The sequence below is a fragment of the Pristis pectinata genome, chromosome 9, assembly GCF_009764475.1.
Source record: "Pristis pectinata isolate sPriPec2 chromosome 9, sPriPec2.1.pri, whole genome shotgun sequence".
Taxonomy (NCBI): domain Eukaryota; kingdom Metazoa; phylum Chordata; class Chondrichthyes; order Rhinopristiformes; family Pristidae; genus Pristis; species Pristis pectinata.
Genome location: NC_067413.1, coordinates 29,832,596 through 29,859,617, shown reverse-complemented (window position 1 = coordinate 29,859,617; position 27,022 = coordinate 29,832,596). Strand labels below are relative to the sequence as shown.

Sequence of the window (27,022 nt, the reverse complement as noted above, 5' to 3'; positions counted from 1 at the left end):
TGACTGATGCAAAATAACTGTTTAATTCGTCTGGCACCTCCTTGTTCTCCATTACTGATTCCCCTCTGTTAGCTTTCCTTTGTTACATTTATACAAACACTTCCCATCTGTTTTTATATTTCCAGGTAGTTTTATCTCATTCTCTGGCTTTCCCTGTTAATCTTTTATCTCTCCTTTGCTGTGTTTTAAATTCTCTCCAACCTTCTGACTTCCCGGTGTCTTTACTCGTTAAATGCTCTTTCTTTATTATCTTTAACTTTCTTACTTAAGCGCTTGGGTCTTTTCTTTCTTGTTGGAAGATACCTGTTCTGAAAGTCCCTCTGTTGTGTAGTCACACACTCCACACTCCATCTGCGCAGAGCTAGTTCCCACCATCAGTAATGCACTAATTTGTTCTAGTGTTATTGACTGAGAGATTAACATTGGTCAGGACACTGGGAAGAACCTATTTGCTCTTCTTCAGTGCCGTGGGATAGTTTACATTCAGCGGGGCCATTCACCTGAGGCACAGCACTCCCTCAGTGCTGCTCTGAGATGCAGCCTGTGACCACCCGTCTAGAGCGGGACTCACAACCTTCAGTCTCAGAGATTCCGGGCCACCACTGACTGGCGCTTCGCTTCCGAGCTCTGTGGTGCTAACAGGAAGAGCAACTTCTCTGTCGTAATAGGGGTGAGGAAATTCCAAACTCCCGATCATGACAGTGGTCCGAACCTGAGCTTTAAAACAAATAAACGCCCCAGTTTTGGACTTCAGGAAGATGTAGGATTATGGGGAAAAGCGGGAAAGTGGAGCTAAACACGACCAAATCAGTTTTGATCAGATCAGCGGGCGGGGTCGAATGGCCAGTTCTTTGTTCCTGTGAGAACCCCACCCTGACCCTGACAACCAGCCGTTCTGATTCTTAAAGCAGCGTGTTACGTATCCAGAGCCATCAGAAGCGGGCAGAGGTGTGGTAACTGTCGCGGATTGGGCTCTCAGAACCGTGTGGATCCCTCTGTTGACTCCTATATTACCATTAACACAAATACCAGAGCAACGGGTTCATTGAATGACTCCACAGATCTTGCCTTTTACAAATTCACAATTTTAATCTTAAGTTTCAAATATTACATTGAAATCAGTTCCTGCAGAAATAAATATATTGCACTTTTAGAAAACAATTCTTAGTAAGTGTAACTCCACAATTTCTTTTGAATATAATCTAATACAGGAGAAAACACAGAACGGGGTTTTATTACTAATTGTTTTAAAATGAGTGAACATGCTCACAATATGGTACGACATTAAATGGGTACTTGTAGAGATACGGTGAGTTCTTCTTTTGCCTGCTACTGGGACACGCACACAGTCCTTTTCACACATTACATGCACACAACCATACCGTCCATTTACACACACACACACACACACACCTGAACACACAATCTCTCACAAATGCACACACATGCACACAGATTCACACTCATGCACACTCAATCTCACATACGCACTCCCACAATCATACACACAGTCCCTTTCACAACACCAACACACACTCTTGTACAAACACGTACACATGGATTCTCTCACACACAAATGTATACACGTACGCGCGGGCGCGCGCACACACACACACACACACCTTGAGGCGCTGTGGACCATCGACGGAAATGTTCACCGCCCCAGTCCGTAACATCACAGCCGACACACCCCTCACTCACCATCATTGTCAGACCAGGGGTCCCACCCCCCCCCCCCCCCCCCCCCCCAGGTCAATGAGGTGTGCAGAAGGGCATGCTGGGAGAAGCCTCAAGTCTACCTGAAGCTGATGAGGTTCGAGCCCAGTGAAGCTGCAACAGGACCAGATGCTGCTCAACGTCACGAACGGCGTGTAATAGACAGCTCAGTGCCCTCACGATGGATCAGATCATAGCTCGACAGTCCTGCCACATCTGGCTGTGGATGGGGGCTGGACAATTAAACAGATAACGGGAGGAGGGGGCGCCAGGGAGGATCCCTGCTGTCAGTGATGGCGGAGCAGCCTGTGGGTGCTGGAGACGAGGCTGAAGCATATGTAACCACGTTCAGCCAGAAATGGGTGATTGATCTCAGCTCCCTCCTGAGGTCTCACCGGCACAGAAACCTGTCTTAGACAATTCCATTCACTCCATGACAGACAGCACTGGGTACAGTAAAGGCCATAGCACCAGGCAACATCACAGTTGTGGTACTGAAAACCTGAGCTCCAGAACCAGCTACACCTCTGGTCAAGCTGTTCCAGTTCCAATTACAACACCAGTAGCTACCTGACAATGGGGGAAATTGCCCAGGTATGTCCTGTTCACAAAAGGCAGCTCAAATCCAGTCCGCCTCATTGTCACCCAATCAACAAAGTGATGGAAGGTGTCGTCAATAGTGCTATCAGGTGGCACTTACTCACCAATAGCCTGCTTACTGATGCCCAGTGTATGTTTCCCCAGGCTGACCCAGCTCCAATGCTTGTCACAGCCTTGGCCAAATAGTGACCGAAGAGCTTCACTCCAGAGGTGAGGTGAGGTGATTGCCCTTGACATCAAGGCAGCATTTGAGCTGGTGTGGCATCAGGGAGCCCTGGTAAACCTGGTCAATGCAAATCAAAGCAAAAACACTCAGGTTCATACCTTGCACGAAGACAGATGGTTGTGATTGTTGGAGGTCATTCATCCCGGCCCCAGGACATCACTGCAGGAGTTCCTCAGGGCAGTGTCCCGGGCCCAACCGTCTTCAGCTGCTTCATCAATGACCTTCCTTCCATCATAAGGTCAGAAGTTCGCTGATGATTGCACAATGTTCAACTCCATACACAACTCCTCTGCAAGTGAAGCAGCCCTTGCCTGCATGCAGCAAGAACTAGACAACATTCAGGCAGGGGCTGGTAAGTGACAGGTTTAAATTTGACCACAAAAACTTCAGGCAATGACCATGTTCAGCAAGAGCGAGAGTGAAACCAACTCCCCTGATATTCAATGGTTTATCATCACCACGACCCACTAACAACATCCTGGGGATCACTAATGACCAGAAGCTCAAGTAAATCAGACACATAAATATCATGGCTTCAAGAATAGGTCAGAGGTTGGGTATCCTGCAGAAAGTGACACCCCAAGGCATTTCCACCACCTACAAGCCACAAGTCAGGTGTGTGATGGAACACCCTCCACTTGCTTGGATGAGTGCAGCTCCAACAACCCACGAAGCTCAGCACCATCCAGAACCAGACAGCCTACTTAACTGGTACCCCATCCACCACCCTAAACACTCCCTCCCTCCACAGTGGCTACAGTGTGTTTTTTTTCTACAAAATGCATTGTAGTTACTCGCCCAGGATACTCCAACAACACCTCCCAAACACACAGCCTCTACACCAAGCACAAGGGCAGAAGGGAACACCACCACCTGCAGGTTCCCCTCCAGGCACACATGGTCCTGACTTGGAAATATATTGCCAGACTCATTGTCACTGGGTCAAAACCCTGGAACTCCCTCGCCAACAGCACCGCGGGAGCACCTCCACAAGGACTGCAGTGGTTCAAGAGGTGGCTCACCCCAACCTTCTCCAGGGCAGGAATGCTGGACTCTGCCAGTGACACCCAGATCCTGAAAGATGAATTTAAAAAACTCTCTCACACAGCCCCTGTCGTGTTTGCACACTCACACATGCACACACCGATACAGACATACATAGACATTAACACACAGGCGCACACGTACTTACACATACACACACACTCACACACACAACACACGGACACACACGCAAACACCGTGATACACACAGACACATACGTACACTCTATCTCTCTCTCTCACACACACACACACACTGTCACTCACACTGTCACTCACACACACACACACTGTCACACACACACACACACACAGTCACACTCACAAGCGGTTTGTATCCGAGATGTGACTGCATGTCCAGACCCGCTGAGAGTCCTCAGTATGTCGGTTGCAGTGCACCCTCTGACAGTACCGGTTGGCCAGTGTCGCTGGTTCAGGAATGTCCTTCAGGTCCCTGGCTCAGCCTTTGCCTGTGTCCCAGACAGCCCAGTAATTCAGTCTGACTGGCAGTTCACTGCAGTGCCAGTACTCCCGGCACACGAGGGCGCTTCACCCTCTCTCGCTGAGGTCGCTGCAACCGGGCTGTCAACGGTGCATTCTGGGAGTTGTGGTCCAGCTGTGGCAATATCCTGTGGTGCATTCTGGGGGTTGTAGTTTCTGCCCGTGTCCCTGCAGGAGCTGTTGCTTGGTGCGCCGCTCAGCTGTTGGTGTGGAGCATGCCCCCAATGCTCTGAGCGGCTTTCACAAGCGCCACGGTCCCTGGGTGAAATGCAGCCCCGGTGTCAATCACACAAAGTGGGTCATCACAGCCGACGAGTGCCGCAGGCCTTGGATAGCGGCGTAGGGACCTTGCTGGAAGTAGTGGTGGTAGCGGGGCATGTGGAAGGTGGGGAAGGTGGGTCCGCTGCCTTGCATGGAGCTGGCGATGGCCGACGGAGTCAGGGGCATCCCGAGGCGGCTGTACTGTGGCAGGGAGCCCTGGATGGGGTGAGGGACGGGGGCTGCGAGCGAAGCGGTGGTGGTGGCGATTGCCAGCGACTGCGGGTGCTGGAATCCCGGGAAACTGCAGGAAGAGGCAACCCAGGTGCTCAGGGACAAGTTGTCTGAAGTTGTGAAGGCGGATCCTGCAAAACAAAGCACGGAGATATGAGCTGGTGCGGGGAAACGTTGGTCGGTCCGCGGGGAGAAACCGTGGCACTGCTGCGATTTAAACCGAGCAACACATAAAGACCTGGAAGAACTCAGCGGGTCAGGCAGCATCCATGGAGGGAAAAAGACAGTAGACATTTCGGGTCGAGACCCTTCATCAGGAAAGATAGAAGGCAGATTACATCATTCCCACTCTCCCCTCCCTATCATCGCCCTCCCACCTGGATCCACCCATCACCCGCCAGCTCTTGCTTCACCATTTTATACTGGTTTCTCCCCTTTTTCTTTCCAGTCCTGATGAAGGGTCTCGACCCGAAACGTCGACTGTCCATTTCCTTCCACAGATGCTGCCCGACCCGCTGAGTTCCTCCAGCGCTTTGTGTGTTGCTCCAGAATTCCAGCATCTGCAGTCTCCTGTGTCTCTTTGGATTTAAACGGGACTTGAGAACGAACCAAACACAGAAAATGGTGGAAGAGCTCAGCCTGTCGAGCAGCATCCGTGGAAGGGGAAACCGGTTAACGTTTTGGATCGGGTACCCTTCCCCAGAACGACTGAAAATCAGAACGTTTAATCAGTTGATAAGGACAACCCACCACGAGATTACCAATTACAGAGATCTGCCTCTCACTCCCAGGGACTGATCATTTGACAGGACTCCAAGCGTTGCCTCGGCAGAGCAGCGAGGTGCTGGTGAGAGGGCCCGGCTCCCGAGCACCCTGGTGCAGCCGTGAGTTCTCTCTCAGGTTCAGATCCATCTGGTTTTACCTTCTTCCTGTTCTGATCCCATCTCTCTCCTGAACTGGTTTCCTGAACTCCTGAACTCTCTCCTGAACTCTCCTGAACAGTTCAGTGAATGAGAAAAACTCCCACCGAAGGAGCAGGGTTAAAGAGACTTTTCTCATCAGATCCTCTGATTGAACAATTTTCTTCCTTGCCTTCGGTTATTGTGCCATTACTTCAGACATTCGGGGTAAATCCGAAAGTTGGTTTGCCCCAACTGTCAGCAGTAAAGGTCCGGGGTAAACTGCTTTCCTTGGCCCCATGACGTACGCGCTCAGACTCGCCCCTCGCTCAACTGCAGCCGGCACAGTTTTCAAAACGGAAGATGGTGCCGGTTCCGTGGAGTGCTTTCATTGCTGCAACAATCAGCGGGAAAATGAAATCTAGAACCACAGCAAAAGCCTAAGAGATGGCTGGCCCTGTGATAGCCCCTGGGGTGGGCAGGGCAGGGGTGGGAGTTATTCCAGGTGCGCATTGTTGCTCGGAAGAACATAGCTTCACCCCGGAGTTACGACATCACTACTTCGCTTATTTTTTTTAGCATGGGTGGACTTTCCCACGGTCCCAGGGGAATGCTGGTGCCTGAGGGAATCGTCAGTAGGAGAGGCAATCTCCCAGTCAACTAAATAGATTCAAATGGGAAAACACACCACGGAATGTCTGATCCAAGGTCGTTGGTGGACAGGTTCTGTAATAAACTGGCCCATCGGGGGGGACACTGGTCTGGGTCAGAATCTTTGGTGCCAAGTGGACTCTGTGGGGCAAATTTAGGAACACGAGGAAACCATTCAGCCTCTCCAACATTCAGTGAGGTCACGGCCAAACTATGACCTAAGGCATACACCCACCACCGTTCCTGATGCAGACGCGTCTCCTAACCTCATTCCCCCTTCTGATTCTCACGTTCCACCCTCCAAATCAGCGGAACTCGTTTCTATTCAGCCATTCTTCTCATACCTTAGGGTAACGCAGGGGCTAATTTGGGAGCAGTGCATAGGACGTATGCCCAGTGTTGGGAAGACACGACGTGTGGGTACAAGTGGGCCGCACAAGTCGATACGGTAGTAACGAAGGCGTATGGCATGCTTGCTTTCATTGGTCGAGGCAAATTAATTCAAGAGTCAGGAAGTTATGTTGCAACGGGGCAGGCACGGTAGTGTAGCGGTGAGCGTAACGCTATTACAGCGCCAGCGACCCAGGTTTAATTCCCGCCGCTGTCTGTAAGGAGTTTGTACGTTCTCCCTGTGTCCCCCGGGTTTCCTCCGGGTGCTCCGCTTTCCTCCCATATTCCAAAGGCGTACGGGTTAGGAAGTCGTGGGCATGCTATGTTGGCGCCGGAAGTGTGGCGACACTTGCGGACTGCCCCTAGAACACTCTATGCAAAAGATGCATTTCACGGTGTGTTTCGATGTACATGTGACTAATAATAAAGATATCTTAAAAACTTTATAAAACTCTGGTTAGGCCACAGAGTATGGCCATTCAGTTCTGGTTGCCCCATTACGGGAAGGATGTGGAGGCTTTGGAGAGGGCACAGAAGAGGTTTACCAGGATGCTGCCTGGATTATTTACTATAAGGAGAGATTGGACAAATTTGAGTTGTTTTTTCTGAAGCGGCTGAGGCTGAGGAGAGGCCTGATGGAAGTTTATAAGATTATGGGAGACATAGATGGAGTAGACAGCCTGTATCTTTTTCCCATGGTCGAAATGTCTATCACTAGAGGGCATTCATTTAAGGTGAGAAGGGTAAGTCGAAAGGAGATGTGCGGGGCAAGTTTTTACGCAGAAAGTTGTGGGTGCCTGGAATGTGCTGTCAGGGGTGGTGGTGGAGGCAGATACGATAGAGGCGTTTAAGAGACACTTAGATAGGCACATGAATATGCAGACAGTGGAGGGATATGAACCATGTACAGGCAGAAGGGGTTAGTTTAAAGAGGTGTCATTGGCTTAATTAGTTCGGCACACCATCGTCCTGTGCTGTACTGTGCTATGGAGCAAAATCTGTGTCAGGCTCCAAAGTACAGTAAGGAGTGACACAAACTGTATCTAACCCAGCCGGCAATTAAATGAAAGATACTCGGTGCTATCTGCATTCCAGGGGAGTGACAAACTCAACTGATGGTCAGTGGGAGACAGGGGTCCATTAGACCTGTCCAAACCAAGGTTGATCCCACACTCCTTCAGTTACTCCCATGGCGGAGGGAGGCGCTTTGTTTCAAGGAAAGTGTCGCAATGTTGTTGCATCTCACGTTCAATCAACAATGGATTTAAAACAACAATTCATTTGGAATACAACATTTTTGTAAATCTCAAATGATTATCAACTAAATGAAATTACTATCATTCCCGCAGAAGACGTTGTTAATTAATTGAGAGCAGATTTTGTTCTAGCAACATTCTTTAAATAGTTCACGACGGGACTGAGGTTCCTGGTGATATCTGCAGCCCAGTGTAGAAAACAGGATGATAAATGTTTCAGCCTGAAGTAATGGCTGGACTCATGCTGCTACCTTGTACAGAGACAGCGACGCCTACATTTGGAGGGTCTTATCTCGACACTATGGAAGTATTTATTTAAATGTAACAGCAGAATGTCGGGACTTCGCTGTCATCGGGAATGTTTCTGCATTGCGGGCTGAGGATAGAAATATGAGAAGTTCCCAATCATTATCAGCAAGGATGGTTCTGGACCGACGGTACGGGGGGTCTGCTTGCCCTGGTCAGGTGCCCGTCCAACAGGTACCTTCAGGAAGCCCACCAGCGCCGCTGGGCTCCCAGAGCTCAAGACACAAACCAGTGACTCAGCACTGCCATTACATTACTGCACACACTGCCCATGAGTTAGAAGGTTAATGGCTGTCACAGTTTCTTCGTCTAAGTTTTGGATGGGGAAAGACATTTGACTTTCGTTGTTTGCGCCAAACATTTGCATTGAAGCAAGACACAATCTGTTGAAGGAACTCAGCGGCTCGAGTGGGGGGTGGGGTGGGGGGGGGGGGGGTGGGGAGGAGCTGTTCATGTTCTGGGACGAAACTCTGCATCAGGACAACCAATTTGCATTGAAGTCTCTGGACCTAGACAAACACTGGAACCGCCAAGGCATAGAAGGCTACGGACCGAGTGCTGTCAACGGGAACTAGATGGTGTGCATGGACATGGCGGGCCGAAGGGTCTGTTTCTGTACTGGGTGCTTCGGAGAGCTGAATGTGGGGTCTGGGTACGGCTCAGATACCGACACCCCGAGCTAGTGCCCAAAGCGAATTTATCCGCATTGTTAAAACAGCGACCAGTGCGCCAGATTTTCAGCGATGACACTTAACCAGTCAGTGTCTAGGCTCCTGAAAGTGCGGCAGTGGACGGCTATATCTGTAACACTGACGCATGCCCCGCTGCATTCCACTCTCTGTCAGCGCGCTGTGTCAATAAAAAACCGCCGGCACCCGGTGTAAATTTTATCTCCGTCAGTTGCAAGTACAATCACTGCCTGGTCTCAGATCCCGACAGCCAAAACCATAATTGGCGTAGACCGAGTGGGCCAAACTGCCCTTTATGGTATAAAGATTTTATAAGTATGTTATCAGTTAAGGTATCAACCCTGCTAACTTACGTTTCAAGAATATGGAGCAGTTTAAATCACCAAAATATTGTCCCTTTCTCATAATAACTTTGATGTCATCACAGTCTCCATTAGCTCTTGGATATAAAACGATTGTATGTTTATACACGTTTCACGTCCCGAAACACTCCAATTGATTACTCTGGCGACGGACGGGGCCCTTTTCCCCCTACTTTTCAGGTAACCTCTGGGATTTTACGTCTCTTGTCAGGGCAGGATTGAAGGGCCGAGTGGCCTACTCCTGCTCCTATTTTCTTTTGTTCCTTCCGCCCCATTAAACATCTTCGGCAGCACAACCGATGTCAACAAGTCCCGGAGCGGGTAATCAGACTGAGGAAATCTACAGACACCAAGCCAAGAAATCAAAAGTCCTGATGCAGCGTCTCAGCCCGAAACATTGACCATCCCTCTGCCTCCACGGACGCTGCTCGACCCTCTGAGCTCCTCCAGCAGTTTGTTTTGCTTGGAATAACGTTTATAACATCTTACAGAGAATGACACGAAGAATGGAATTTACACGGGGATTAAAGCAGAAGATGAAACACGCTTCACTTTCGGATTCATGGAACTTTAAAAACAATTATTCTGAAGAGTTTGACTCAACGTGTAGTTGGTTTAGCGGGTGAGAGAAGCTGTTCAGCAGCCATTATAGCCTCAGTTACACCGTTCAATGAGTTCAGTGCAGTTACAGGAGGCATGGGTTTGACATCGGTTGTTTGGGGGAGATTGCCATGGGCAGTATATGGTGGACCGGTGAATCATTGACAGCTACTGCTGAGGCTACGTGTGTGCACACCAGAAACCGCCGCCAACGCAGACACTGCGGCAGGAATTACCGAGCCACTGTCACTGGGCTGCTGGTGGGATTGGCTGCGACATTTCCTACGTTATGGCAATTGACTACACGTCAAAGATGATGCGTTTATTCGGGCATCAGGATGTCCTGGAGCGACGAGCTGTGCATTCGAAAGGAGTTTTTCTCCTACCTCGGTTCGGTGCTGACTGGCTTTCCTCTCCGAGGGCCTCGTCATCTCCCCCGTATGTCCGGATCGGTGACCGCGCATAGGTGTGCTTCTGAATGAGATTCTCCACACTTTCCCTAAAGCGCAGGAGAGGCAGCGTTAAGAACAGAAGAAAGAGAAGCTCGTTAAGGCCATTCGGCCCCTCGTCACTGCTGCACCATTTAATGGAACACGGGGAATAGTTAATCTCAGCGCCACTTCCCTGCACTAATCCCATACCCCTCCAACCCCTTAATGACGCGAATCTCAACAGATGTCTGGTATCAGCAAGTGAGAAGTGATGCCTGGGCTGTGGTAAATGACATTAACTGGTTTTCACTTCATGACGGCTGAAACTGTGTTGCTCAAAGTTACATCTTGCTTTGTTTGAAATCAAAACCAACCATGATTATTCTCAACACTGGTGCCCCACAAGGCTGCGTCCTCAGCCCTCTACTCTACTCCCTATATGCTCACGACTGCGTGGCCAGATTCTGCTCTAACTCTATCTACAAATTTGCAGATTACCACCTTAGTGGGCCCTATCTCAAATAAGAATGAGTCGGAGTACAGGAAGGAGATGGAGAGCCCAGTGTCATGGTGTCATGACAACAACCTTTCCCTCAATGTCAGCAAAACAAAAGAGCTACTCATTGACTTCAGGAAAGAGGGCGGTGTACATGCACCTGTCTACATCAATGGTGCTGAGGTCGAGAGGGTTGAAAGCTTCAAGTTTCCAGGAGTGAACATCATTAATAGTCAGTCCTGGTCCAACCATGTAGACGCCACGGCCAAGAAAGCTCACCAGCACCTCTACTTCCTCAGGAGGCTACAGAAATTTGGCATGTCCCCTTTGACACTCACCAATTTTTACCGATGCACCATAGAAAGCATCCTATCTGGATGCATCACAGCTTGCTATGGCAACTGTCTTGCCCTGGACCGCAAGAAACTGCAGAGAGTTGTGGACACAGCCCAGCACATCACAGAAACTAAGCATCCTCTCCATGGACTCTGTCTTTACCTCTCACTGCCTTGCTGAAGCAGCCAGCATAATCAAAGACCCCACCCACCCAGGTCATTCTCTCTTCTCCCCTCTCCCATCAGGCAGAAGATACTGGAGCCTGTGGGCACATACCATCGGGCTCAAGGACAGCTTCTATCCCACTGTGACCATTGAACACATTCTATGACTATTGAACAGTTCCCTTATATGATGAGATGGACTCTTGACTTCACAATCTACCTTGTTATGACCTTGCACCTTATTGTCTACCCTCAATGCACTTCCTGGTAGCTTTGACACTTCACTCTGTATTCTGTTGTTTTTACCCTGTACTATCTCAACGCACTGTGTAATAAATTGATCTGTACGAACGGTATGCAAGACAAGTTTTTCATTGTACCTTGGTACAAATGACGATAATAAACCAATACCAATACCAGTACCACTGATCTGACCAATGTACTTACAATGAGCTAGGCACCGATAACGATAATAAACCAATACCAATACCGGTACCACTGATCTGACCAATGTACTTACAATGAGCTAGGCACCGATTTCTGTCCACTTTTATTCAGTGTTCTGACCACTGCTGTTTTTCAATCCTTCCTGTCTCCCTGCAATATTTCACATCTGCCCACCTACATTTCACATCTGCCCACGTTATATTTCATTTACATTCAGCGAGTGGATTATAACAAGAATGAAAGATTAAAGTCCTATTCTCCTAAAGCTAATAATGACTTAATCTTCAATGTCAGAACAAGCAGATTAAAGTATCACTTCACATTTAATTCCTGGGATAGGATCACGGAGAAATATGGAACGGAATAACGCGGCCGCCGCACTGGGCCTGTTTCCTCTTTTCAATGTTTCCCTATATCTCCTGTTCCTTTCCGAAAGATGAATCTCCATTCCCACCGCGTCCCAGATCCCAGTGACTCCGGATCCAAGTGACTCCCAGATGCCAGTGACTCCCAGATCCCAGTGTCTCCGGATCCCAATGACTCCCAGATCCCAGTGACACCTTATCCCAGTGACTCCCAGATCAGCCGTGACTCCCAGATCCCAGTTTCTTTGGATCCCAGTGACACCCAGATCTCAATATCTCCGGATCCCAGTGACTCCCAGATCCCAGTGACTCCGGATCCCAGTGACTCCCAGTTCCCAGAGATCCCTGGATCCCAGTGACTCCCTGCGTCCAACTCTTCATGTCACCCCCGTCATCCTTTTGCCATCACCTCTTCCTTTCACTATTTTCTGGGCAACATCCACTGTTTTTCGGAACCCTTTCCCTCTTGTTGGACGGGGGGCAGTTGGGAATCTCCCCAAACCCCAGTCTCTGACGCCGGTCTCACACCAGCTGTCATATTCCGCTGTTAAACTCTGGGAGCTGCACCCGACAGCCCGAGAGACCAGCTCTTGCCTCCGCCCGCCTGCAGTCACCGCCCCATTAACGAGGAGCTCCGGAGCAAATCCACACCTCCTCCGCATTTCTCCCGCCTTTCCACGGATGCTGTGGGTGTATCGGCGGCGGGGAGAGGGGAAGGGCCGAGAATCCGAGAATTCCTTTATGAAATTCGCTCTTGACCCGAATTACTAGTATACCATTCATACAACAGATAGAGAGGAGATAGAGGGGAGTTGGAGGCAGGACTTGGTGACCCGAGCCTGCTCCGCTGTCCGGCTGCCGGTGAGCAGCGCCGGGCGGGGTGTGAGATTGTTAAACGGGTGTGTCTGGAAGGCGATCCGTCGGTTCGTGATAAATCTGCGGCGTATAACTCGAGTTGCGAGTCCCTCTGCCCAAATATGTTTGATCTTCCAGTCCCGCTCAGGTCGGACGTGAACGGCCTGCCCGGGAACTGAAGCAGACCGATCCGGCCCATTCTTCACCCGGCGGCCCGGCGCCTCCGCCCCTTGCAGAGCCCGGGGGCAGAATGTGCTGCCACAGTGTGGGATCTGCCGTGCATTCTCAGCCTCGGCTGCTTGGGAGGAAGGCCGGAGACAACCTGATGTGTTTTAGTACTAAAACTTACACCTGCCATCGTGCGAGGTGGAAAAGGTTGCGTTGGAAACCAGGCGGAGCGTTAAATATCAACCCCTTCTCCAAACACATGCAGGGTATGTTTAACACCATCCCCCCCCCCCCCCCCCCCAAAAAAAACATGGAATGTGAACCTCCAGAAAAAGGAAAACTCACGGGAATTTGGATCCAGTGAAATGGGAGAGAAGGAACGGCGCCTGGAAACCCCAACGCCAAACCTTCACACCCGGACAACCAGGTTTCCTTCTCCGGGGGTCGCAGTCTCACACCGACCGGCGGCGACGCCGATCCCTGGGGCGCCTTCCTGTTGTAGAGCGGGTACTAACGGGCTCGTGGTGGGATGGGGTGTGGCTGGATCGGTGAACGGGTGTGAGGGTTCACTACTGGATCAAGAGGCAGAAGCGAGGGGTCAAATGCTTCCTATCACGTCCGCAAATGCAGCGGGAAGGGGTGACTGGTTTGGGGGAAAGTTGTGAGGTTCGAGCGGCAGTATAACTGTGGTCTAACTGAGCGTCAGAGCCGACGGTAACCGCCCGTGGCGCAGTGACAGAAGGAGGTGGACGCAGGGAAGCTGTGTCTGTAAACCGTTCACAGTGGTCCGCCGCCCCCTCGGCCGACACGGGCTCCAGTAACTACCTGCCTCCGTGGCGGTGGATGAAGTGATTCCCGGGACGGGAGTTCAGTTCCTCCGTTCCAAAATTAAAACCAATACCATGCGCTGAGAACTTTTAAAACCCCAAGTATGAACTATCAAGCATCAACTTATATTTGTTTCTATTAAGCATTTGGTGTTTAGCATTTTATAAACCGCGGCATTTACATCACATTGAATTGAGAAGAAAGGGCCTTACTCCGGGAGACAGTACCTCTCCATATCGGTGAGTCGGGACGAGTCCCGGAACCCCTTGGCGAAAGGATTACTGTCGATTTTTAGTTTGGTGATCTGCAGGACAGAAACGCAATGAGGAACCTCCCTATGCACAGAGTGAACACACTCGGAATAAAACAAAACAGGTGCTGGAAATCTGAAAGAGAAAGAAAATGCTGGAAACATTCAGCGGGTCAGACCGCAAACTGACAGTGAGCAGCACCAGTTCTGGCGAAGGGTCTTCGCCCTGAACCGTTCACTCTGTTTATCTCTCCACGGATGCGGCCTGACCTGCTGAGTGTTAACAGCATTTTCTGTGTTCACTTTAACTTTTACTGTTTTCAGCGTTTGCAGCTTTGTCGATTTTCACCAGGGCCTCTCCCGCGGGGAATGTCCGCGCTTCTCTCCCCTGGCTGTGTGTCAATGTTACCGCCGTAAATCACCACCCCGATCCCACCAGTAACAGCAAAGGGCCACTTACAACATGCCCACTGACCTTTGTTCCAGTGACCTCTGTATCAATGACCTCTGTCCTAGTGACCTCTGCCCAGTCAACTCTGTACCAGTGTCCCGGTGACAACTGTACCAGTGACCTATGTTCCAGTGACCACTGTCCCGGTCACATCTACCAGTGACTTTTGTCCCAGTGTCCCGATTACCTCTATCCCAGTCACCCACACCAGTGACCTCTGCCCGGTGACCTCTGTCCCGCTGACCTCTTGTCTGATAAACTGCATTCATTATATGTATAACGACCCCGGGCTACTTGCGGCGTGGCGCCCGGTCGGAAGGACTTCAGTCCCGGCGGCGGCTGGGGATCTGAGCCGGTGGTCGGTGGCGGGGCAGCGGGGCTCACCAGTTGGTTCTGGTAGGCGGTCACTGCAGTGAAAACGGTTTCCGGGAAGATGAAGGTGCGGAACTCCTCGGATTTGAGGTTGACCAGAGAAGCGGTGTGGTCTTTCTTCCTGATGATATGAACCCGGGGCTGGTACTTGTGCATGGAGTTTAGAATTATCTGTGGAATGAATTCATCACCATTACCTACTGGTAGCACTGGCTCCTTCCCCAACCCAAGCCCCGTCCCTAGCCCACCCCCAGCAGTGTGCTCCCAGCCCGGGCTGGGTAACAGCGTGCGACTGGACAGAGGGAATGCGGACGTGGGCCAGGTCTAAATGGCTGATCATCTCCGTCCGATGGGAAGGGCAACTGTAGCCCAAACTGACCCCCTAACCCCAATCCCACCCAATCCCGTTAGCTGTATGGAACTAGAGAAGGCATGGGATTCAGACAACACACTGGGGGAGTGCCGAGACCCCAGTGATAAAACAGCTCTTCAGACAGCGGACTGGTCCAGCCCGACTGATATGTCTGCCGTTGACAAGCTTTGGCAATTTCAGTTTAAGTGGTCGTTCAATTAAAAGGCGATGAACGAGAAGAAATTCACACCTTTCCGAATTACACCCAATGATATCCTTACCCTGGTTAACCTGTAGACATACACACAACTGTACATACACACATACTTATACATACATATCTGTACGTACATCTGTACAGATACACACACCTGTACAGACACATCTATACACACACCTGTACATACACAGCTGTACACACACCTGTGCATATACACCTCTGCGTGCACCTTTACTTGTACACGGCTGTACACATACACGCCTGTACAGAGTCAGAAGGTGAGGGGAGGGAGTAACCAAGTATTTCAGCCAGGTGAAGGGGCGCAGGTGGGGGATATTCTACACAGCGAAGACGGACTACCTGCCAATGACGTCACTGTCAGTGCGGGTTGAGGTTTGAGTAAAGATGCGGGAGGAAGTTGAGAATTTGCCAGTGCTGCGGGTGAACCAATTGCGGTGGTCGCGGAGTCCATGGTGGCGGCTCCCGGTCTGGGGAATGGGAGATTGGAAGGTGATTGGAACAGTGCCCGTACGGCTAATTGCGGGCCCAACTACGTGCGGCCAATTTCCGGGCTCCTGCTTCTGCACAGACCAGGTTGTCAAGGAGCGCCTTGATCCCTGGGTCGTTCCCGCCGGCACCTCCAGCACGGAAACCTATCAGGGATTATATGAAAAGGTTGTTCGGTTCTGGTGTCCGAGATTTCCCGAATCAAACTCAGTGCAACTCACGTGACCGTGTTGATCCAACTCGTTGTTAGTGAGTTTCACCTTCTCGAAGGAGACCATCTGTTTCGAAAGCTGCTCCCCCGTGAACGGACAGTCAGGGTGTACGTAGAGCCTGAAACAGGAGACCGAGGTCAAGGAACTGGCCTGGTGAACGTGGCATCTGGGGTGGTAGGCTAGGGGACCAAGGACTGTAGGGGACAGAGAGTGGTGGGAGAAGTTCTGAGCAAGACCACTTGAGTCAGTATATTCAGGGCCAGCAGCGGATCCGGATCAGTGGATCCCGGATCAGTGGGTTCTGGATCAGTGAATCCTGGATCAGTGGGTTCTGAATCAGTGGGTCTAGATCAGTGGTTTTGGGATCAGCGGATTCGGGATAAGCAAATTCTGGATTAGTGGATTCCGGGTTAGTTGATGTGAGATCAATTGATTGCGATCAGTGGATTCGGGATCAAGCAATTTGGAGTGAGTAGGTTCTAGATCAGTGGATCAGTGGATCTCTGGATCAACAGTCAATTGCCCAGTTTATTTGACTGCTCCCTCACAGCCTCGCCGGGCCGCGCTCTCTCGATCTCAGTAGTTTTAATTTTATTGAAGTAAAGATATCTCAGAGTTTGCAAATGGAATATGGATCTTCATCGTGGGCGGTCTTTTGTGTTACTGCAGCCCCGGTACTCGGTCGGTTCCCGGAATTCCTGTTAGGAGTTCTGCGCCGACATGGTTCCTTATGGGTTACGTTGGTCAACTGTGATTGGCAAAATACAGGGTTCAAGTCAGGGTGAGTGGGGTTAAGGATGGAGACACTGAGGTTAGGGTCAGAGTTACAGTGACTGGGGGTGTTCAGGGCGAGGTGATTGAAGTTATGGTTTGAGTGACTGGGGTGATGATGAACGCACGTTAGGATGATTTGGAGATTGGATCAGAGTAAACGCAGTCAGGGTAGGGTGATTGGGTTTACAGTTAGAGTGATTGGAATAAGGGTTAGGGTGATAATTAGGGCAGGGTGATCGGGGTAGGGCGATTGGGGCCAGACTGAGTGCTATTAAAGTGATTGAGTTAGTGTGATTTGGGTTTATGGTGATGGGGTTCAGGTGGTTTGGAGTGGATACGTTAGGGTTGGTGCTAGATTAGACTGATTGGCATTGGGACAGGGTTGGGGCGACTGGGGTGTGACCTAGATATCTTTATCTCTGTGTTGACCCCCCCCCCGTTTAGAGTATTGGATGGCTGGCAGTGGGAGTGCCTCTGATGTGTAAGTGTTGGACCTTTGGTGGCTGAGAGATATCTTCTCAGGAAACCAACAGACGAAGATGTTCACTCGGACTCTCCGCAACGAAACATTTCCCGAGTTCACCGTTCGGGTCTCACGGAACCAGCTCTGGGCGCTCCTCGATTTCTGCCGGAGCAGAAATTTTAAAAAAACAGAAAATGCTGGAAACACAGCGAGTCAGGCAGCTTCTGTGGAGAGAGAAACCGTCAACGTTTCAGGTGGAAGACCCTTCGCTCCTTCTGTTTCCGGCATTTTCTGTTTTTATTGTAGGTTTCCGGCTCGGTATTTTCTGCAGACAAGACCCCTGAGTGGGGGGTTGCGGGGGATATGTGTATCTGGGAATATCGAGGAGCATCTCCGCCAGTTGAGGCCGCACCTTGCAGGGAGCGGCGGGTCGGCTTTGCCCGCCACCAGCCAGGAGGAGCGATGATAGGCGTAGCGATAACGCTTATTGTCCACCGCTACGATGTCCATCAACACGATATACTTGGCCTCGGAATCCACTCCAGACAGCGAGACGCGGATAGTTGGGAACATCCTCCTAAAACAGGCCAGAAGGAGGAAACAACTCTTTATTGCCAACCATCCCACTGCCCAACATACCCCCAGTATCCAAACAGTAACTCTGCATTCGGCGGCCGGAGAAACAGCGAGTGAATGAGCTTCACGCCGTGTGTAATTCTCAACAGGGACATGAGCGAACAACAAACTTGCAAAACAAACTCGACCGGCCTCGCTTATCGCTGGTCTAAGTCCGAGCGGAACAATCAGGCAGCCTCCTGGTCCTCCCCCACCGACCCGCTCACCAACCTCCCCCTTCCCTCGCAAGGACTGAAGGTCAAAATTCTGTTCGCTGACAGCGGCTGTCTGCATCGGCACTGATTGCGGATTTATTTTGGTTTTCAGTGTTGGCGAGAGGGGGCAATGAATGATGTCTCCTCCCCTCCCCCCTCCAGTTTCTCTTTCACCATAAACAAATCTGGAAAACTCCGCTCTTTCCGCTGGAGGAAAATTCCCCTTGAGCCGGCTCCTATCCCTCACACCGCGCGTTTTGTCGCTGCGGTAAGACTCGGATCCAGCGATCCGAGGGGGTCGCAGCCGATCCGAGACCCCGGAACACTATTACCCAGAGAATTATACCACTCGGTATTGTGGCAGCCTTGTGATTAACATTTATCCGTTAAATGGAATTGGGTTGCCCTCGATACGAAAGGTTGTAATTTTCATGATTACAAAGTATAATTATTACAACACTAATTCGTTTATTTCGACGACATTTGAAAGATTACCAGCGACCGCCGCTTTGAAAATAGTGTTTGATTCCACATAATTGCTGATTTAAACTTTCTGTTCCTTCTCCCGATTACTGCACGAATCAAACTGCTTTCGTTTTGGATCGCTGTTACCGAGATCACTGTCAGATTGAGGAGACTCCTCTCTAAGAGTCAGAGCAAGGGAACCCGTCTCCTACAACCCAGGGTCCCGGCCGCAGCATACTAACAGATCCTTGCAAAACAAACCTTTCCGGCCTCGCTTTTCGCTGGTCTATGTTTGGAGCCGTTTCGTTCAGGATTGACTCGGTACCCGGTATCGCCAGGCAGCGGAATTAAACGAAACATCCATGTTCAATGTCCAGCGCCCACTCCTAACATTTTCCCTCAAGACAAACGCCTGTTTAAAATTAATTAGTTGCTTGCTGCCGCTATCAAGGTCAAGCCTTGTTTGACCAAAAGGTTCCCACAAATTTTATATGAATCCAATAACGGTGTCTGGATTAAAATTAAAACCGAGCGTCACTTTCAACACCGCCGGGCCGCTGGTGAAGTGACTGCGGGGGCTCAGCGATGCCTCCTTACCTGCCGGATTTTGTGATAATCATCTCGGTGCCCAGCTCATGGAACTTGTCCCACAGATCTTTGGTTTCCAGGTTACAGGTGATCTTGGCCATTTCGGCGCTGGGGACGTTGGGGGTGGTGGGTATCAGGGGTTCGGTACACGCCGGAGACCCGCCGCTGCTGTAATCTCCAAGCTCCAGGCTGCCCAGATCACCCAGGGGCTGAGAACAAGAAGACTTCTCCACAAACTGTTCTGTTCAGAGGGAGAAAAGGAGCGTTAAGGCGGTTGTCAATGTGAAGGCTCTCCCGAGCGCTCGGGCCGCCGGTGGCCCCCGTCTCACTCGGCTGTTAACCTGCAGTCAGGCTTACCACCATCGTTTCACCAGCAGCGTCTCAACCCAGCCACATTTCAGAGCAACTCTCTAACGTGAGGCGCACCGCCGTTACACTGCATCTCGACCCGGTTGTCGAGCAAAACTGTCTACAGCAGCAACATCTCCTTCAACGCAAATACTTCCCATTGAAGGAAGTTCACCACATTTAGCCTGGCGACTCCCCGGTTCTAGATTCCCCTCCCCCGCGATTCCCCAGAGCTAAGCAACAACTTCAACCTCTAACCATTCCCGGTGACATTCTCGCAGGTGTGCGGCGAGGCTCCGGAGCGCAGGGCCCGACTTACCCAGCGGTTTGATGGTGTTCTCCTGAAGTCCCTTGTCCTTGGAGTTTCCAGTTGACATGAGCGCCGCGATGGAGAAGGCGTTAGCCCGGGAGGAGAGCTGAGGTTTGGTATTGTTGTATTCCATGCTGGGAGTCCGGGGCTGCGCTGCGGGGTCCTAGGATCCAGGGGCAGGGTGACTGGGAGTCTTGGGGTCTGGGGATCCTTGGGCCGGGCTCTGGGGTGACCCGGGATGGGCTCCGCTCACTCCGGCACCAGTTGCTCCCCGCTGCCTTTTCCGAGCGCGACCCGACTGCCTGCAAATCGCCTCCCGCACTGTCAATTAATTTGTTGCCTCCCGCACCCCGTACCCCAGACCCTGGGTGGGGAGCCAATCAGCGGCCTCTGACGTCACTCCCTCTCGCTTCCCTCCCGATAAGGTGGATCAAACCTAGTGCGCCTGTGCAATGCCGGTCGACCTCGGTGAGGGGGCGAGCGGTGTGCGCCTGCGCCGTGGTCTGCAGACAAGGGGTGCCGGCCGTGCGAAGGCACGTTTGGGGCCGGTCCCACTGGCAGAGCTGCTGGATGCGAGGGAGGCGGAGTCCCGGGGATTAACCCTCTATGGGTCACGGAGCAGCGCAACTGCTTCCCGGGACAGCAGAACGGAGGGCAGCGCAAGTCACGGCCCAGTCCTCAAATTCCTGGTGTACAAACGAAGTTTGCACGCTGCAAGTTGGGAGCGTTGCATCAAGTGAATGTGTGTGATGTTTGTCAGGAGTTAGGATCGGCTTCTCCGTGCCCAGAATGTCTGCAGCACCCTGCGTGTTTCACATTCCTAGTGCCTTGTTTACAGACATTTTCCCCTCACACAGATACCTCAGAGCTCTGTTCAAATTAGAATTCGTTTAGACTTTAGGAGAGACGGGAATGATCTCCGACTAATCCTAGCAGAGCCTTCCAAACGCTGCCGTGTGTTTGGAGAGTTTAGTGAATATTTCCAAACCATTGTTGGGCTTTATAGAATCGGCGGAGCCGCGCTCAATTTAACTGGAACTCACTTGTTGGCCGAAATCTCTGTTAAACCATTTCTCCATTTCCCACCACAATCGCTGTTCCTCAGATAAGGAAATGAGAGTTGTCTAGACCGACATGAGTCTGCAGGCAGTTCTGTGTAATTAATTAGTCAGAACTGAAGGATGTCTCCCTCTTCACACACACTTCTTTCACAGACTCACCCATTAGACACCCCAAACAGATAAAATAATTAACCAACATTTTTTGGAACGGATTCCCTCCCATACTGCATTCAGTGCGAGTTTCAGGCGATTTAATCGGTGTTGGTAGCTCCCTCCTTTCGGTGGATGTGCGGTTTGCGAGTGTAATAACTACACTTGTCCGGGTGTCGCCTGATTCCCCAACAGTTTCGATTTAATTTTGTTTCAAGGACAACCTTTAGCCGTGGGCCGCACACATTACGGAGAGAGGGAGGCCGAACATCTTCTGGGAACGGCGTTGTCAGTGATACAGTTCAGGCCCTCACCCGTTCTCGGCGCGGAGCATTGAAACGAGCAAATTAATGAAAACGACCAAACAATTCCTCCAGGTGTAACTGGGCGAATGTGGCGGCTTCTTCAGGGATCGCTGCATTTCACCAAAGTTCTGCCTTTGGAACAGAGCGCGGCGTTTTCCAGAGACCTCCGCTTATTCCAATCGCTGACATTTACCCGGGCTGGTTTTTGAAGATTCCCCTTCAAAATCTGTTAAAATATCGCGGTTCCCATTCTCATTTCTGCCTGAAAAAAATTCGTGGCCAACGGTAATATTTTTACAAGCCATCCTTTATATTCATGGGATCACACGGGAATATAAACAACCTCTGAATGATTCGCCGACTAAACACTGCATTTTATTCGCGTCCTTTGACCAGGCCCCATAAAGTCTATACAGTCCAGCAATATTTCTCTCGCCACACTCACAACTCCGTGACTGTAAATATTTACATGTATGGTTTAATGCAATGGTTGTCCATTTTCGCATCTGATTGTGAAGAATTTTAATGTTCATTCGTAAAACATTGTAGAAGAACGATTCGCTTGCACAATGATTTGCGTTAGATGCTTTCTGAACATCCGACCGTGTCTTAGAACAGAGGCGGTGAACACTGGATCCAGTTCATTTATAAAGCCGACAATCTCTTTGAAGAGACTTTATCTAAAAAAAACAATTCTCATTTTGACGGCAAACAATAGTTTTTAATATATATTAAAATCTATACAGATAAAACAATCTTACAGTTAACGATGAAAACGAGTAAATAAAAGAAGTAGGGCGGATTTTAAAGCGTCACAAGAAACGGTAAATTTAAGTGCAAGGATATATGGTGTACTATATAAATATATCATCCTGCAATAAATGTTTACAGATACACGCATCGCCAGGCGTTAGGGAAAATCTAACAAAATTGGGAAGAAAGTAAAGACATGGATAAATGTGGGAGTCGGTGGGAAGGGTGGTCACGGAGACGGAGAGAGGCGGTGGGATGTACACCAGACCCCGTCCCGCTGCAAAGCGGCGAATTTCTGTTGCAGACATTATGTAATCGTTTTATTTTTGAGGAATGTTGTCAAACCATTGGCGTACTGTTTGATATTTTGTCAGCATTGGACTCACCGAACGAAAGATTTCTGCCCGAGTACAGGAGGAAGCAGCGGGCCGGGCGGCGAGAGGGGGCGCGGGCTTCAGCCGGCCACGGCCTTTGTGTTGAATTGCATTTTAATTTTGGCATGGGGTCTTCATTTATTTTTGTTCGCCAGAGCACCTTCAAGTACCGAGGATGCGGTGGAAGGAGCAAAGAACGCTCAATGTCATCCGAAGTGAAAACCCATGCAGTTTATACTGTGAATGGAGCTGGAATCAGCATTTTTTTTAATTCCATTAGACACCGCGCACCCTGCAAATGTAAATGCAGTGCGGGAGGTTTAATCAGCCCACTTGACAATTAGATTATCTTCAAATTGCCATCGGATAATGTGCTAAAAGCTTTGGCAGTGAGTGTAACTCCGGGCTGAGAGTTATTCGCACATTGAGGCCTCTCGCGTCCCCTGATAGTGCGGCGGTCCGCCTGACACAGACACCGCAATCGATCCGCTTTCTCATAAAGTTACTTGATAAAGTAAAGAAATGCTAATAACTGCTCCGCGTTCGGTTAACATCATCCGCGACCCACTGAACCTTAACTCGCGGCATCCCGCACGGAATAAAAAAAAAGGAACGTAACGAAAACCGTCGAAATGGGTCCGTTTAACTTGAATAAATAACAATAATACATAAAAAGAGAACAGAAAATGCTGGAAACGCTCTTCAAATTCTGCTCTAGTTTTCAATGCACCAGAAGCCCAGGTCTCTTTCCTCACCTACACCTGTGGGCAGAGAGGGCTCAAATTGGAGGCGGAAACGCGGCTCAGACACAAGGGCAAAATTCCCAGTTTAGTTCAAGTCGCCTGCCGTTCCTGGTCTCCGGTTGAAGAGCTGTGGAAGTTCGGGTTTTCCGCACGAGCATTAGAACCAACATGAAGTGTGGCTTTACAGTGGAAACCAACAGGGTGAGAGTGCTGATGTGTAAGGACGCCGTATAAATAAATAGAATTTATAGAAATTTGCCCGAGTTGCGAGATGTTTTGACATTTCCCCACAGTGCACGGCCTGCACTTTGACTCTTCCTGTGCTCGGGTGCTTGGGATGGAGGTGTAGTGTGTTGTCGGATCGGTGGACGGGAGGTTGTTGTTGGGTGCTGTTGGGAAGGGAAGTGTTGTTGGGATGGTAGGGGCAGTTGGGTTGGCGTGTTGTAGTTGCGCTGGGGGTGTATTGTTATTGGGTTGGGGTGTAGTATTGGGCGGAGGGGAAGTGCTGTTGGGCTGAGGTGTAGTGTTGGGTTGGGTGTGGTGTCCTTGGGTTCAGTGTAGTATTGTTGAGTTAAGATGCAGTATAGAGCTGGGGTGTAATGCTATTGGGTTGGGGTGTAGTGTAGGGCTGGGGTGTAGTGTTGCATTGGGGTGTACTGTTGTTGGGTGTGGTGTCCTGTTGCTCTGAGGGTAGTGTATTAAGTTGCTGGGTGTTCATAGACACTCAGCGTGTCAGACAGCATCTGTGGAGAGAGAAACGGAATTAATGCTTCAGGTCTAAAGGGAATAATTCGCCCTGGATCCATTCCAGCACCTACCCCTCCCCATCCCCCACTCTACAGTCCAGGGAAATTAGTGGGCAGATCTTGGAGGAATTGGGCGCAGGAGACATCGCGGGAGGGCTCTGTGTTCACCCGGCTGGCGACCGGTCGAATTTCTCGGCGGCTGTGTAACCGACGGGTCTTTGCAGACTCCGTAAACCGGGTAACGAAGCGAGTTGACCCATTAAATGAAATGCGGTGCCGCTCGACTACCGACTTTCCCCGGACTTTCACCGGGTGCTAAATGTTGCAACACGGCGAGAGTACCAGTGATGGGGGGGGGGGGGGGGGGGGGGGGAGGAGGGCAAGAGGCCATTCGGCCCTCGAGTCGAGAAGCAAACTGAGAAGTTGTGTGGCGGAGGAGTGAGCGGTGTCGGGCCGTCCTTTGTCTGTGCTTTAATGTCTATTTTAAACCAATTCTGTCATCCTAATCCGCAATTCAGCCGCCCTTCGCCGTTCTGTGCTAATCATTCCAAACCGTGTATTTCGGCCCCTGTATTAACTTGTCCTTAGATTATTTGGCAGCTGGGGAGGTTAATTTAGATGTAAATTAATAATGTAGAACTTTCAACGCGTCTCTCTGCTTTGCATGTGAGCACAGTGTCGGCTCCTAATGACTGTAATTGGAAACAGGCGGACCCGATCGCTGCAATCTCTCCAAACTACTGAGCGGTAGTCAGTGAAAACATATTGAAGAGTGGATGAGTGATACCCTGAGTGCAGTATGTGCACTAATGCTTCTCCCTATGTCTCAATAAATCAGTGTACAAGACCTTGATTTAATTCGGGTCCTGCTAATGAAATGGCTGCAATATCATCGCGACGCCCGCTCACCTTTCAAAGCCAGACTTTATCGAATTATGGTGAATCGAGAACTCAGATCGTCTTATTGGATTAGCTGCTTCCATTTTTTTCTCTTCAAAAGGCCCAGCGGTTGTCTGCTCCGAGCTCCGTTAGCCCTGCTCTATGTGAGGGGAGGGGTGCAGCGAATCTGACTCCCTATTACCCCCACAAATAAATGACAGCGTTGGTGCGATGTTGGGATAGCCCAGACACGGATGTGGAGAGCATTTATTGTCCATCCCTAACGGGCCTTGGGTGGTGGCGGAAAACTGCGGTCCTCCTGGTCAAGGACCGGCGATAATTTTCCCGGGTCAGGACGGTTTCTGCTACTTGCTGGGGAACTCGCGTGTGGTGGTGCTCCCATGAGCCTGTAGCCCTCGTCCTCCTTGGAGGTGGAGGTGGAGGTGGTGGGTTTGATGCTGTGGCCTCGCCGAGACGCTGCAGTGCCCTCCCCCCACCCCCATACCTCGCTAGCACCTTCCTATTGGTCAGGTTGCCTGGCCATCATCAGCGCTGGATGAGCAGAAGCTCTTTCGGTCTCTCTTTGATGCTGAACCGTATGTTTAGCAACCCTGACAGTCCAATTCTTGTGCTCTGCTTCTAACCACACATCCCCATCACTAGGACCACCCCCTCTCTCGGCATCCCACTTCCCTCATTCCCCTCACTCTCCCCACACCCCCACTCCCCCCACAACCCCACTCCCCCCACCTCTGCTCATCTAAGGGTGGAAACCTCACCCGGACCTTTGTGACCCTCCAGCTCGACTATTCCCGCGCTCTCCTGTCTGACCTTTCGGCCCTCACCCTCCATATACCTGCTGCCCGTTTACAAACTAGTCCTCTCAGAGTTTGGGTGAGTTGAAGGTACAAGGTGAGAGGCCAACCAGAAGAAGGCTGGAGGGTTCCTGCGCCAGACATTGGCCAGATGGTCAGTGGCTGTGGAGAGGACCAGAGACGGTGGCGTTGCAGAGGCCAAGAAAGTCGGCAGTGAGGTGGAACTGGTTGTAGAGATTGGACCTGTGTCATCAGTTACCGAAGTTAGTGAACCCTATTAGCCTTTATCACACAAATTGCTTCAGTTTGCTCAATGGACAACTATTTCCTTATTACAAGACGCCAGGGTCTGTAGAGCTGTATGTGGTGGATAGATGTCTCTAAATGAAAGATGTGTTGGCAGATGGTGCTTCATGTCCGCAATGTACTGACACACTGAGCAGTAGGAAGATGGTCTTTATCCCGAAGGTCTTGGAATACGAGGGGGAAAGTAATGCCACAGATATAGAGCGTTGGTCAGACATCACCTGAGCACTGCAATCCATTTGGGGCTCCTCAGAGAATCTGTCCTTAGACATCCTCCAACGTAAACTAAGACTCTGGTAATCCCCTCGACAAGCCGTGACCAGTCATCACGGGATTACAGTAGGGTTCTCCTTCTTTCCCATCCCTCCCCATTTCACCACCTCCCCCAAAGCTTTCTGACATGTTCACCTCTCCCAGGAAAGACACGCCTCTCACTCCCAATGAGGTGGCAATGTCGATACTTCACTGGATATTACAACTGTGTTGGGATAGGTGAATGAACCAAGTGGATTAATTGGTGTCCGCCGGGTCTTATATGTTCAACTGATGCGGCAGAATGATCCCTAGCTTTAAGGGGTCAACTTGCAAGGACCAAATGCAACACTTATAGAACATAGGACATTACAGCACTGTACAAGCCCTTCGGCCCACAATGTTGTGTCGACATTTTATCCTGCTCTAACATCTGTCAACCTCTTCCCTCATTTCTCCATCATTCATGTGCCTATCTAAGAGTCTCTTAAATGTCCCTAATGTATCTGGCCCCACAACCTCTGACAGCAGTGCGTTCCATGCACCCACCACTCTCTGTGTAAAAATCTTACCTCTGACATCCCCCTTATACCTCCCTCAAATCACCTTAAAATTATGCCCTCTTCTTGTTTTTGGCCTTTTGAATTTGGAACTTCGAATGTTGATTAGGTTAA

At 50.5% G+C, this 27,022-nt stretch overlaps 1 protein-coding gene across 2 annotated transcripts; it reads right to left on the bottom strand.

The window, feature by feature from the left end:
- Window positions 1–4,372: 4,372 nt before the first annotated feature.
- tbx20 (T-box transcription factor 20) lies at window positions 4,373–20,097 on the bottom strand. 2 transcript variants are annotated; one of them, XM_052023471.1, is made up of 9 exons: window positions 19,974–20,097; window positions 19,316–19,547; window positions 17,836–18,000; window positions 16,196–16,304; window positions 14,908–15,066; window positions 14,045–14,126; window positions 11,781–11,793; window positions 10,119–10,231; window positions 4,373–4,710 (listed from the first exon to the last, which is right to left on the bottom strand). In XM_052023471.1, the coding sequence occupies exons 1-9, from the start codon at window positions 20,095–20,097 to the stop codon at window positions 4,373–4,375; spliced, it is 1,335 nt and encodes a 444-aa protein (XP_051879431.1). The 2 variants fall into 2 exon arrangements, with proteins under 2 accessions (XP_051879431.1, XP_051879430.1); XM_052023470.1 differs by lacking the exon at window positions 11,781–11,793 and having other exon boundaries at window positions 14,050–14,126.
- Between the last annotated feature and the right edge of the window lie 6,925 nt (window positions 20,098–27,022).